A 13,799-nucleotide genomic window follows, 5' to 3' on the forward strand; every position below is an offset into this window, starting at 1 on the left:
CCTGGCTTTTTTTTTTTTTTTTTTTTTACCAGTCATGCGCCTTGAACTTAGGGACCTGGGCACTGTCCCTGACCTTTTTGCTCAAAGCTAGCACTCTACCACTTTGAGCCACAGCACCACTTCTGGCTTTTTCTGTTTATGTGGTACTAAAGAATCGAACCCAGGGCTTCATGCATGCTAGACAAGCACACTCTACCACTAAGCCACATTCCCAGCCCACACCTGTAACTCTTATGGCCTGGGAGCCTGACATTGTTTGAGGACATTACAGACAGAAAAAAATTCCTTAAGACTTCTTCTTGATGAGAAACTAGATGAAATGCCATCCAAGCTACCAGAAGCCTAACATAGATGGATTCCATTCATTACATACCTAGGCAGGAATCAACACTCTATCTGAAAAATAACCAGCAAAACTCAGGGCCAGAGGCATGATTCAGTAATACGCAAATGCTTAGGAAATGAAAAGCCCTGAGTTCAAACCCCAGTATAGCCAAAAAATAAAAGAAATATTATTGCTCATTTCATAATTTTTTTCCTGTATAAAGCCTAACACAAGCTATGATAAAAAAAAAATTTTTTAAGCCAGGTGCTGGTGATTCACAGCTGTAATCCTAGCTACTAAGGAGGCTGAAATCTGAGGATCATTATTCAAAGTCATCACAGGCAGGAAAGTCCGTGAGACTCTTATCTCCAATAAACCACTAGAAAACCAAAAGTGGTACTGTGGCTCAAGTTGTAGAGCACGTGTCTTGAGCTGAAGAGCTGAAGGACAGCGCTCAAGCCCAGAGGTTCAAGCCCCATGACTAACAAAAAAAAGGTCAGAGATGCTGACATTTCGCATGGATACACTGAAGGGCTAGCCTGAAGTCTGTGGGCAATGTTTTAGAAACCTCACAATAAATAGTACCAGGCAAAAAATTAGTGAGACCCATTTTAATCAGTAAGGCCCAGGTAAAAATTCCAAGATTCTGCCTGAAATGTAACCATAAACAAAAAATAAGGGCTTCAGATGTGGCTTAAATGGTAGAGTGCAAACACAAAACCCCAAGTTCAAACCCCAGTATTAAAAAAAAACAACTTGTATATTTTAGTGCAAAACAAATCAAATCACTAGTCTAGGCCCTAAGATATTGTATTCTAATGTTAATTCTTAATAGTCTTTAACCAGGGAAAAGTTAAATGATTTTGATATTATGGATGAAATAGGATGAATAGTACATTTAAAACAGATGGAGTGGAATACTATTAATAATTAGTCTAGCAAACTGTTTCAAAATATTATATGATGAAGTCTAAAGCAAATTACTATCATACACCATGCTTCAAAACTTAGGAGAAAAAAATGTACATTTCCACATATGCATCTTTCCAATACATATACTGATATATTTTATATGCTTTGTACGTCTAATGCATCTATTTCTATTTCTTTAAAGAAAATTCATTTTTGTTTTATTTTCCTAAGCTTGTAGAATAGATGTAAAAGGGTCTGGGAATGTGGCTTAGTGGTAGAGTGCTTGCCTAGCACACATGAAGTCCTGGGTTCGATTCCTCAGTACCACATAAACAGAAAAAAGCCAGAAGTGGCGCTGTGACGCAAGTGGTAGAGCACTACCTTTGAGGAAAAAAGCTCTGACAGTGCCCAGGCTCTGATTTCAGGGCCGAGGACTGGCCAAAAAGAAATAAAAAAGAATACATTTAAAAGTAGGACTAGGGCTGGGAAGGTGGCTCAGTGGTAGAGTGCTTGCCTTGCATGCAGGAGGCCCTGGGTTCAATCCCTCAGCAGCATATACACAGAAAAAGCCAGAAGTGGGTGCTGTGGCTCAAGTGGAAGATCAGTTGCTTTGAGCTGAAGAGCTGAGGGACAGCAACCAGGCTCTGAGTTCAAGCTCCATGACCAACAAAAAATAAATAAAAGTAGGACTATTTTTGAGGGATCTATAGCAGAATGTTTAAAAAAAGCAGTTGATTGCCACAATCCATTTATGCTACCCAAGCCTTAACAGCAGTAAGTTAAAAAGAAAGTTACTTTAAAAAAAATACTAATTTATTGTATATATAGATACCATCAGCAGATATTTCCTAATAATTAAATTCTCTTCATAAGTGAATTTTATTCCATAAACTATTAAGCCCTAACAATGCTATGCAAAAGATGTTTTCTAAAATTCTAAAGAAATTACCCATTTGTAAGCTTTTTTTTTTTAAGAAGATTTTATTTATTTATTTTTATGGGTTTTTTTTTGGGGGGGTCCAGTCGTGGAGCTTGAACTCTGGGCCTGGGCACTGTCCCTCAGCTCTTCAGCTCAAGGCTAGCACTCTACCACTTGAGCCACAGCACCACTTCTGGCTTTTTTCTTTTTGCTTATGTGGTGCTGAGGAATCAAACCCAGGGCCTCATGCACACAAGGCAAGCACTCTACCACTGAGCCACCTTCCCAGCCCCTTGTAAGCTTTTTCAAGTGACAGAATGACAATTGTACAGATAAGAATAAATGATGCTAAGTAACAATGATAAGATTTAGTGAAAACGCAATTTCATTTACATTAGATTTAGAATACAGCAGTAGAATTATCATGATGATTCTCAGAACATTTCAATTCACAGCTATAAGGTTTCCCCTATACTTATATAATGTGAATTTTCAAACCTGGAAGAAAACTCTGATGGGGTGGTGTGTGTGTGTGTGTGTGTGTGTGTGTGTGTGTGTGTGTGTGTGTGTGTGTGTGTGTGTGTGTGTGTGTGTGTGTGTGTGTGTGTGTGTGTGTGTGTGTGTGTGTGTGTGTGTGTGTGTGTGTGTGTGTGTGTGTGTGTGTGTCAAAAATATACTGATTTGATGGGATTCAGCTCACTGATGCAGGGAGTATGTGTGTGGTGTGTGTGTGTGTGTGTGTGTGTGTGTGTGTGTGTGTACCAGCTCACTCTTATGCAGGGTGTGTATGTGTGTGTGTGGTGTGTGTGTACCAGAAACATACTGATTTGATGATTCAGCTCACTGATGCAGGGGTGTGTGTGTGTATCAGTGGGGGGTGTGTACCAGTGGTGTGTGTGTGTGTGTGTGTGTGTGTGTGTGTGTGTGTGTGTACCAGAAACACATTGATTTGATGGGATTCAGCTCAGTGGTAAATTAGGGTGTGTGTGTGTGTACCAGAAACATTGATTTGATGGGATTCAGCTCAGTGGCAAATCAGGGTGTGTGTGTGTATGTGTGTGTGTGTGTGTGTGTGCGCGTGTATGTGCGTGTGTGTGTGTGTGTGTACCAGAAACATACTGATTTGATGTGTGTGTGTGTGTGTGTGTGTGTATATACCAGAAACACTGATTTGATGGGATTCAGCTCAAATCAGGTTCCCTAACATACTGTTTGATCACCAGCACCACAAAAGAACCTCTCCCCACAAAGAATCAATTAGACTTGATGTCTAATTGAATACATAAATATACCAGCAACATGCTGCCTTCTGTATGAAAACATACATATATCATGAGATATACACATATGCTCATCTATGTGCATTCAAGGTTAAAAAAAAACCCACAACAAAGAGGCAGAGAAAAAAATCTCAAGGCTGTTCCTGACAAAATTGGGTTTCATTTTTGTTTTTGTTTTTTTTTGCAGTACTGGCACTCTTACATTAAGCCATACCTCTAAACTATTTCTGACAATGTAAAATAGAGGAAAAACACATGCTGAAGAAGAGATGGTGAAATTGCAGGCCTGCAAGCACTACAAACAGTCCTTAATGGAATGCAGCTACTTTTCAGAGAAAGTCTGGCTGGGTCCTATCACCCATCTGGGAGTAAGGTAATAATAGTACTCCTCTAATCTCAGTGTCAATATAACTATTAGGATTTCCTCTCTATAAAACCCAAGAAACATTGTACTAGAAAATAAATGTCATAGAAGTTACAAGAAGAATCTTAGATTTCCTAAGTATAAAGATGCATGTCACAGCTGGTCGCCAGTGGCTCAGGCCTGTAATCCTAGCTACTCAGGAGGCTGAGATCTGAGGACTACGGTTCAAAGCCAGCCCGGGCAGGAAAGTTCGTGAGACTCTTATCTCCAATAAACCACTAGAAAACTGGAAGTGGCGCTGTGGCTCAAGCAATAGTGCTCACCTTGAGCTGAAGAGCACAGGGACAGCACCCAAACCCAGAGTTCAAGCCCCATGACCGACCAAAAAAAAAAAAAAAAAAAGATGCATGTCACTAACTGTAAACAAGTCTTTACCTTGCAACCCCTCCATAGTCAAGGCCTTCTTCTCCTCGAAATTTAATCATTAATCGCTTCCAGAGATCTTTTGGTCTCATTTTCATGACCTGTCGGTAAGATTCCTAAAAAGCAATTAATACATTGTTATTACCAGGTGCTTTTAGCCTATTATTTAAACACTCCCTTTATCAACCACAAATTTAAATAAGCTTAAAATTCACTGATTCGGCTGAGAATGTGGCTTAGTGGTAGAGTCCTTGCCTAGCATGCATGAAGCCCTGGGTTTGATTCATCGGTACCACATACACAGAAAAAGCCAGAAGTGATGCTGTGGCTCAAGTGGGAGAGTGCTAGCCTTGAGTGAAAAAAAGCTCAGGGACAGCGCTGAGGCCCTGAGTTCAAGCTGTAGAACTGGCAAAACAACAACAACAACAACACTGGTCCTATGAACAGATTCTAAACTTCATGAAACAAGATTCATGGGACGCTGGGCGCCGATGGCTCACGCCTGTAATCCTAGCTACTCAGGAGGCTGAGATCTGAGGATCACGGTTCAAAGCCAGCCCGGGCAGGAAACTCCGTGAGACTCTTATCTCCAATAAACCACTCGAAAACCTGAAGTGGCTCTGTGGCTCAAGCGGTAGAGCACTCGCCTTGAGCTGAAGAGTGCAGTGACAGCACCCAAGCCCAGAGTTCAAGCCCCACGACTGACCAAAAAAAAAAAAAGATTCATGGGACTTCTGAAACAAAATGTAGAGAGGGGGGAGGGAGGGAGAGATTTTACTTCTACTACAATGAAGTAATTTGATAAATATTCTATTCTAAGTCTACCAGATGCAAGCTCCATAGTTTAGCTCTAAGAATCATAGTTTACAGTGTTATTCAACATTAAAATCAAACTATGGTAGAGATATCGAATTTTTTTTCTTTTTTTTTTTTGGTCGGTTGTGGGCCTGAACTCTGGGCCAGGGCGCTGTCCCTCAGCTCTTCAGCTGTAGACTAGAGCTCTACCACTTGAGCCTCAGCCCCACTTCTGGCTTTTTCTGCTTATGTGGTGCTGAAGAATCGAACAGGGGGCTTCATGCATGCAAGGCAAGAACTCTACCTACCACTGAGCCGCCCTCACCTTCCCAGTCCCGAGAGATACTGAATTTTTAAACATTGGTTGACCTAATTTTAGGCCATAGGTACTAGAAGAAAGTAAATGTTAAGTCAGGTACCAGTGGCTCATGCCTATAATCCTGGCTACTCAGGAGACTGAGATCTGAGGATTGCAGTTCAAAGCCAGCCCAGGCAGGAAAGTCTGTGAGACTTTTTTTTTTTTTTTGTCGGTCATGTGGCTTGAACTCTGGGCCTGGGCTCTGTCCCTCAGCTCTTCAGCTCAAGGTGAGTGCTCTACCACTTGAGCTACAGCGCCACTTCCGGTTTTCTGGTGGTTTATTGGAGATAGGAGTCTCACGGTCTCTCCTGCCCGGGCCTGGCTTGGAACCGCGATCCTCAGCTCTCAGCCTCCTGAGTAGCTAGGATTACAGGCGTGAGCCACCAGCGCCCGGTGTCTGTGAGACTCTTATCTCCAATTAACCACCAGAAAACCAGAAGTGGAGCTGTGGTTCAAAGTGGTAGAGCACTACTTGAACAGAAAAGCTCAGGGACAGCACCTAGGTCCTGAGTTCAAGCCCCACAACAGATATTTTTTAAAAAGTTAAAAATCAGAAAATTTAGGTAAAATCATTCATTAGTTCATTCCATAGATAACTTTTACATCTTTTTTTTGCTTTTTTATTAACATACACTAGCTATACACAAAGGGATTTCATTATGAAATTTCTATGCAGATATACAATGTGCTTCAACTCACATCTACAAACAAGGTTAAGAATTGTCTGAGAGGGGGAAAAATTCACCCTTTAGCACAAGGATTATCAAGTCCAACTAGCCTCTTGTCCAGCAATCTCCAGAGAAGGAAATACTTGCCTTTGACCTCTACTACCTTTCAGTTGACTTTCACACTATAATCCAAATTTAAAAGTATATATCAGAAAGAAAGATTTTTCAACAAATTAAAGAAATAGTCCAATAGTAGTGAAATATAAAAGCTTTTTTTATTTATGAATCTCTTACCATTCAGAGCAGTTAAAACATACATGATGGATACTTATGACCATTTAAATTCAATAACAAATAAGTATTTGCAATGCAGACAACAAACTAAACCAATTAGCTTACCTAGCAATCATCATTCAATAAGTGCTTACCTTCTACACTGTCTCCCCAACATTATTGACTTTTGCTTCCTATAATTAAAAAATTTAGCCAGGTGCAGTGGCTCATACCTTTAATCCTAGCTACTGAGGAAATTGAGATCTGAAGATCATAGCTCACAGCCAGCCCAGGCAGAAATGTTTGTGAACCTCTTATCTCCAACTAACCACCAAAAAGCAAATAGTGCTATGGCTCTAGGGGTACAGCACCAGCCTTGAGTGAAAAAGCTAAGGAACAATGCTCAGGCTGAGTCAAACCCCAGACCAGGAACATGCAGTGCACACAGCACACACATACATACAGACGCTCTCTCTCTCTCTCTCTCTCTCTCACACACACACACACACACACACACACACACACTCTCTCTCTCTCTCTTTATAAAGAATCCAACAACAGTACTCCTTGGAAAAGAGCAAAACACTAAATTTAATTTTTCCTTTTTAAAAATAAGATTAAAGGCATGGCTCAAGTGATAGAGCACCAGTCTAACAAGCATAACACCCAGAATTTAAATCCAAAAATTTCCCAAGAAGGGAGAAAGGGATAGAGAGGGAAGAGGGGACGGAGGGAGGGAGGGAGGGAGGGAAGGAGGGAGGGAGGGAGGGAGGGTCGGAAGAAGGAAGGGACTGATTTACCTCAAAAATCTCTTCCCTGGAAACTTCGATGCGGCAATGGCCAGCCTGCGGCTGTTGTTGAGAAAGTTCTTGCCGCAAGATTTTTAGTTTCTGAACCAGATCTCGCTTGTACCTGGGCACCGTGAGACACTCTGTGTCATCAGGGCATAATGACACTACTTGCTGTTGCTGTTGGTCTTTCAGTTGGTTCTGCCTACTGGAAGTAAACAAAAATGTTATTATGAAAGCATTTTAATTTTTTTTGGGGGGGTCCGGTCGTGGGGCCTGAACTTTGGGCCTGGGCACTGTCCCTCAGCTCTTCAGCTCAAGGCTAGCACTCTACCACTTAGCCACAGTGCCACTTCCGGCTTTTTTCTTTTTGCTTATGTGGTGCTGAGGAATTGAACCCAGGGCCTCATGCATGCAAGGCAAGCACTCTACCATTGAGCCACCTTCCCAGCCCCAGCATTTTAAATTTTTAAAAGATTGGAACTATACATTTAAAATAGCATTAGACCATAAAGTAATTCTAGTTACACCATTTTCCAAGCCTGAGACATATGACTAGCCTAACATTTTTTGAAATGATACAGCTCCAAAATTATTTTTCATATTCTTATGAATTGATAGAATTTTTTTTTTTTGGTTGATCATAGGGCCTGGGCACTGTGCCTCAGCTCTTCAGCTCATGGAGAGCGCTCTATACATAGCCATAGCACCACTTCCAGTTTTCTGGTGGATCAGTGGAGATAAGAGTCTCACAGACTTTTCCTCCCGGGCTGGCTTTGAGCCACGATCCTCAGATCTCAGCCTCCTGTGCAGCTAGGTTTATAGGTGTGAACCACCAGCAACCAGCATGAATTGATAGAATTCTTATGTGATAAAACTGGATAAAGAAGATTTATCCATAATGCTTTACAAGCTGCTTAGAATGAATCCTTCAAATACCATTTCCATGTCCTCTACTCTTCTACATTTTTCCACCGCTCATTCTAAAATTCAGGCAGATGCCAAACACTGCTTGTTAGTTTGCCTTTATAGATGAACCAAACAAGAATGGACCTGGCATCTTAGCAGAGATCCTTCATCCTGTACTTGTTCTAAACTGGACCACAAGAATGTGGGCAATCATATATGTTACTGACATGAAGAAAGAAGTACTTTACAAACAAGTTTAAGTGTTTTGTGTGTAGCAAAATACCCATAATAATTATGTATTTGGCTCTTTTTAATATGCATTCAGTGATACATTATGTACATTCTCCAGCTAAAGGTGAGATTCAAGTAGAAAAGCCCTTGCTTAGCCAGCCAAAGGCCCTGAGTTCAAACCTTGGTACCACCAAAGGACGGCTGTGCTAAAGTGACTTATTCACCACATTAGCTCGCCCGTACAATACACATATTTTTATCCTACTAGCATAAAATCTTATACTGCATCTAAGATTTTTTAAACACCTCTATAATGTCAGAAAGTAATCAATCCCAATAAAAGGTCAGGAAGTTAAAAAATGTTACTATGTTATAATATTAAAATGTTATTGATATTAAAAGTTACTAATGTCTACATGCAATCATTGATAAAGTTTGGAAGTTAAATTAATTTTACACATAATAAACAAGATAATCTCCTAATCTAAAGGCAAAAGGCAATAGTGTATATGATGTAATACAGGTAAATAGCTTTCACTTCTCTAATAGATCACTCAAATTTACATATAATTATTCTTACAAACCAGGCAAACTTAATACCTAAAACGTGTATCATATGAGGAAAATATAACATTGTTGAAAACATAAAGCCAATAATAATCACTCTTCCAAATGTTTCATGTTTTATATATAGACACAAAATCAAAACAGATTATACAAAGTATTGCATAAATAACTATCTAATCCTCCTTTTTTCTCCCATTTTTTGAGACTGGGTCTTACTATATGGCCTAGGTTGGCTTCAAGTGATAAAGTGGAAAGCACCTGCCTAGTAAGATGAGATCCTGAGTTTAATCCTCTTTACTCAAAAAAGAAGAAAAAAAGACAAGTCATGGAGTCAGAGAAAAATCTTTGGAAGCAAATACTTCTATACCTAAGTATCTAAAGGACTCCCAAAACAATAATTTTTTTTTTTTTTGGTCCGGTCGTGGGGCCTGAACTCTGGGCCTGGGTGCTGTCCCTCAGCTCTTCAGCTCAAGGCTAGCACTCTACCACTTGAGCCACAGTGCCACTTCCGGCTGTTTTCTTTTTGCTTATGTGGTGCTGAGGAATCGAACCCAGGGCCTCATGCATGCAAGGCAAGCACTCTACCACTGAGCCACCTTTCCAGCCCAACAATAATTTTTTTTAAAAATAACTAAATTAAAAAAGGAGAGGGAAAACAAAGATTTTACCAAGAAAGATATATGGATGGCAAATGAACACATTAAAGATGTTCAACAGCGTCAGTGATTCCAGGGGGAAAAAAAACAAACATTAAATCCAGAATGATACACCATTATGTACCCATTAGAATGTCTAAAATTGATACAGTTAACTATACCAGGTGTTAGCAAGGATGTGCAGCAACTTAAACATTAATATACTACTGGAAAGATTGTAAAATGGTATATTCACTTTGAAAAGCAACCTGGCACTTTCTCCAAAAGTTACACATAGCAAGGGGTATGACTCAAGCAGTAGAACACTAGCTCAAAACCCTGTATTTAATCCCCAGTATCAGGGTGGGGGGAAAAGCAGCTCACACCTGCAATAGGCCTAGCTTCTCAGATCTGGGAGATTACGATTTTGAAGCCAGCCTAGGCAGAAAAGTTTGGGAGATTTTGTCTCTAATTAACTAACAAAAAACAAAGGGCTGGACATATGGCTTAAGTGGTAGACCACTAGTTAAGTAAGCCACATAAGCATGAAGCTCTAAATTCAAACAGAAATACTGCCCCTACCCCAAAAAAGAAAGAAGAAATAGGAGGGAGGGAAGGAAGAAAGTAGGAGAGGGGAAGAAAGGAATGGCAGGGAGGGAAGAGGAGAAAGGTGGGAAAGAGAGAGGTGAGAGAAGGGAGGGAAGAAGGGAGAGGGGGAGGAGAGGGAGGAAAGAGAAAAAGAGAAAAAGGAAGGAAGGAAGGAAGGAAGGACGGAAGGAAGGAAGGAAGGAAGCAAGCAAGCAAGCAAGCAAGCAAGCAAGCAAGCAAGCAAGGAAGGAAAGAAAGAGGGAGGGAGGGAGGGAAGGAGGGAGGGGAGGGAGGGTGGGAGGGGAGGGAGGGAGGGAGGGAAAGGGAGAGGGGAAGGGAGAGGGAGAAAGAGGAAAGAGGAAAGAAAGAAAGAAAGAAGAAAGAAAGAAAGAAAGAAAGAAAGAAAGAAAGAAAGAAAGAAAGAAAGAAAGAAAGAAAGAAGAGATAGGGAGGGAGGGAGGGAGGGAGGGAGGGAGGGAGGGAGGGAGGGAGGGAGGGAGAAAAATGAAAGAGAGGAAGGAGGGCTGGGAAGGTGGCTCATGGGCTGGGAAGGTGGCTCAGTGGTAGAGCACTTGCCTTGCATGCATGAGGCCCTGGGTTTGATTCCTCAGCACCACATAAGCAAAAAGAAAAAAGCCAGAAGTGGCGCTGTGGTTCAAGTGGTAGAGCGCTAGCCTTGAGCTGAAGAGCTGAGGGATAGCACCCAGGTCCAGAGTTCAGGCCCCATGACCAGACACCCCCCCCCAAAAAAAAAGAGAGGAAGGAAAGAAGGAAGGAAGAAGAGGGAGAGGAGGAGGGAAAGAGATACACAAATCAGCCATTCTACTCCTTAGGTATTTATTCACAAGTAATGAGAATATACATCTACACACACAAAGAATGTTCATAGTAGTTTTATCTGTCATAACCAAACACCAGAAACAATCCAAATGAACATCAAATAGATAAATGGATAAATTGTAGTACATCCATATAATGAAATACCACTAGCAATACAAACTATACATAAGCCATAAAGATGATCTCAAAATTATGTTAGGTTCGGAAAAAAAAAAAACAAAAAAGCAAGAACACTCTATTTATCTAAAACAAAAACATGCAAATTAATATGTAATAAAAGAAAGCAATTCAGTAGCCCAGCATCAGTGGTTCATTCCTATAATCCTAGCTACTCAGGAGGCTGAGATCTGATGATTATTGTTTGAAGCCAGCACAGGCAGGAAGGTCTGTGAGACACTTATTTCCAATTAACCACCGAAAGGGCCAGAAGTGGTGCTGTGGCTCTGTGTAGGTCCTGCTACATTGCTTAGTAATGACATTTTCTTTTTTTCTCTTTCTCCCTGTACCCTCCTCTCAGAAGGCAGTATCAGTAAACAATGAAGTTACAAAAACACTAGGCAGCTTAAAAAAAAGAAAAGGAAGCTCAGTATAGTGGTTAACAGCAGACTAAAGTCAGGGTTATCTGATTATGAATCTAGACTTGGCCACTTCCTGCTACACAACCCAGAGAAAAGTCAACCTCAACACTTTAGTTTACTCATCTGCACAAATGGCAGTAAAGTACCTCAGTTTTCCTGATGAAGTTTCTAATCTATGCAAAGTACAAAGAACACTTATCACACAGTAAATGCTACTGACATGTTAGCTACCAGTAATAGTTATCCTGCAATCTCCTGTTCAATCTCAAGTTCTCATGTGTCAAGTTCTCGCCTCTGTGAAATGCCCTCTCACTTAAGCACTTTGAACACACACTTCTACTAACATTTTAGAGCTGGTTTCTTTTTTTTTTTTTTTTTGGGTCCGGTTGTGGGGCCTGAACTCTGGGCCTGGGCGCTGTCCCTCAGCTCTTCAGCTCAAGGCTAGCACTCTACCACTTGAGCCACAGCACCACTTCCGGCTTTTTTCTTTTTGCTTATATGGTGCTGAGGAATCGAACCCAGGGCCTCAGGCTTACAAGGCAAGCGCTCTACCACTGAGCCACCTTCCCAGCCCCTAGAGCTGGTTTCTTTTTAAGCATGGTAAGATTCAAAAAATCCTATGTCAGCCGGGTGCTGGTGGCTCATGCCTGTAATCCTAGCTACTCAGGAGGCTGAGATCTAAGGATCTCGGTTCAAAGCCAGCCCGGGCAGGAAAGACCATGAGACTCCTATCTCCAATAAACCACCAGAAAACAGGAAGTGGCGCTGTAGCTCAAGTGATAGAGCGCTCGCCTTGAGCTGAAGGGCTGAGGGACAGCGCCCAGGCCCAGAGTTCAAGCCCCACGACCGACAAAAAAAAAAAAAAAAAAAAAAAAAAAATCCTATGTCATGGCTGTTTATTATTGGGAATTATTTTTATTTTCACTTAGAGCCCCCCAAAAAATCTCCCTTGTTGAGTTCCAATTTTATTTATTTATTTTGGAGAGTTATATCACATATATATATATTCACATATATATATATATTAAATTTCATTGTCAAGGTGATATAGAGAGGGGTTACAGTTACATATGTAAGGTTGTGAGTACATTTACTTTGTAATTAAATATTTTATTAAAAGAAATCCTCAAATCCAAAAAAAAAAAATCCTATGTCAGAGTAAAATTTGTCACACTCTTACATCAAGTCTGGTCAAAAGTATAAGTTCAAGTATAATATTTATTATAAAAAACAGTTATATATTTTCTCTTGTTCAGACTGACATTTAACATGTAGTGTTTAAAAAACTTACTTTAGAACTAAATGCAAGTTAGCAGAGAGTCGAGGATCAGTAAACTGTGTTGTTCTGTTGTTATGGTCAACGAAATAAACTCTGCCTGTTGCAGTATTACGGATCTCCCATCCAGGAGGCAAAGGACCAAGCTCTTCACAATTGATGTTGCTAAGATCCCTGCAAAAACAAATATAAAATAAAAAATACCTCATGGCTGGGCCTGCTGAGCCAAGCAAGTATAAATGACACAGAACAATTCCATGAAGTCTGAGAAAATGTATTGTTTCAGGAACTTGAGATGTTCAGCTGGAATCTTTAATTCCCAATGGTTTAACAAACTCGCATATTCAAAACCCAATCCATAAATGGTTAGGAAGAATTTATCACACAGTCGACAATTTGGTAAGTTCCTGAGCTTTGATGTAATATAGATTTTAAATTAATATAAAAGCCATCACAGCATTTGCCAACACAATGTTTGACAGAAAATATAATTTTACAAGTGCCAGTAATACAAAGAATTAAATGTTTTCTAAAATTTCCCTTCAATTCTGTTTTCTAGATCATGAAATCTGTGTAAATACATGTGCATTCCACGAGTAATTTTATGTTCTTCAAAAAAGCAAAACTAGAAATGTTATTGAAATTCTGATCCTGAAAACAATCACCTATCTTTTTTGGGGGGAGGATGGGAGGCTGGTCCTGTGGCTTGAACTCTGGACCTGAGCCCTGTCCCTGAGCTTCTTTTGCTCAAGGCTAGCACTCTACTTCTGAGCCATAGCACCACTTCCAACTTTTTCTGTGATTTAATTAGAGATAAGAGTTATCATAGACTTTTTCCTGCCTGGCTGGCTTTGAACCAAGATCCTCAGATCTCAGACTTCTGAATAACTATGGGCATCTAATTTTTTTTTTTCTTTTCTGCTGGTCTTGGGGGTTGAACTGAGGACCCGAATGCTGTTCCTGAGCTTTTTTTTTTTTAATCAAGCCTGATGCTCTACCACGTAAACCACAGTTCTACTTACAGCTTTTTGGGGTGATAAAGTGAGATAAGAGTCTCATGGATTTTTCTG

At 40.5% G+C, this 13,799-nt stretch overlaps 1 protein-coding gene across 2 annotated transcripts in view; it reads right to left on the reverse strand.

Moving 5' to 3' along the window:
* Positions 1-13,799, reverse strand: part of Smurf2 (SMAD specific E3 ubiquitin protein ligase 2) — an 81,422-nt gene that overhangs the window by 17,321 nt on the left and 50,302 nt on the right. For both annotated transcript variants that reach the window (XM_069993094.1, XM_069993093.1), the window contains exons 10-12: positions 12,745-12,903; positions 7,118-7,313; positions 4,236-4,339 (exon numbers count right to left, since the gene is read on the reverse strand). In XM_069993094.1, coding sequence (XP_069849195.1) covers positions 4,236-4,339; positions 7,118-7,313; positions 12,745-12,903 — 459 coding nt within the window. The remainder of the gene's footprint in view (positions 1-4,235; positions 4,340-7,117; positions 7,314-12,744; positions 12,904-13,799) is intronic.

This window comes from Dipodomys merriami, unplaced genomic scaffold (assembly GCF_024711535.1).
Source record: "Dipodomys merriami isolate MVZ:Mamm:240054 unplaced genomic scaffold, mDipMer1.0.p SCAF_42, whole genome shotgun sequence".
In the NCBI taxonomy this organism is placed as follows: domain Eukaryota; kingdom Metazoa; phylum Chordata; class Mammalia; order Rodentia; family Heteromyidae; genus Dipodomys; species Dipodomys merriami.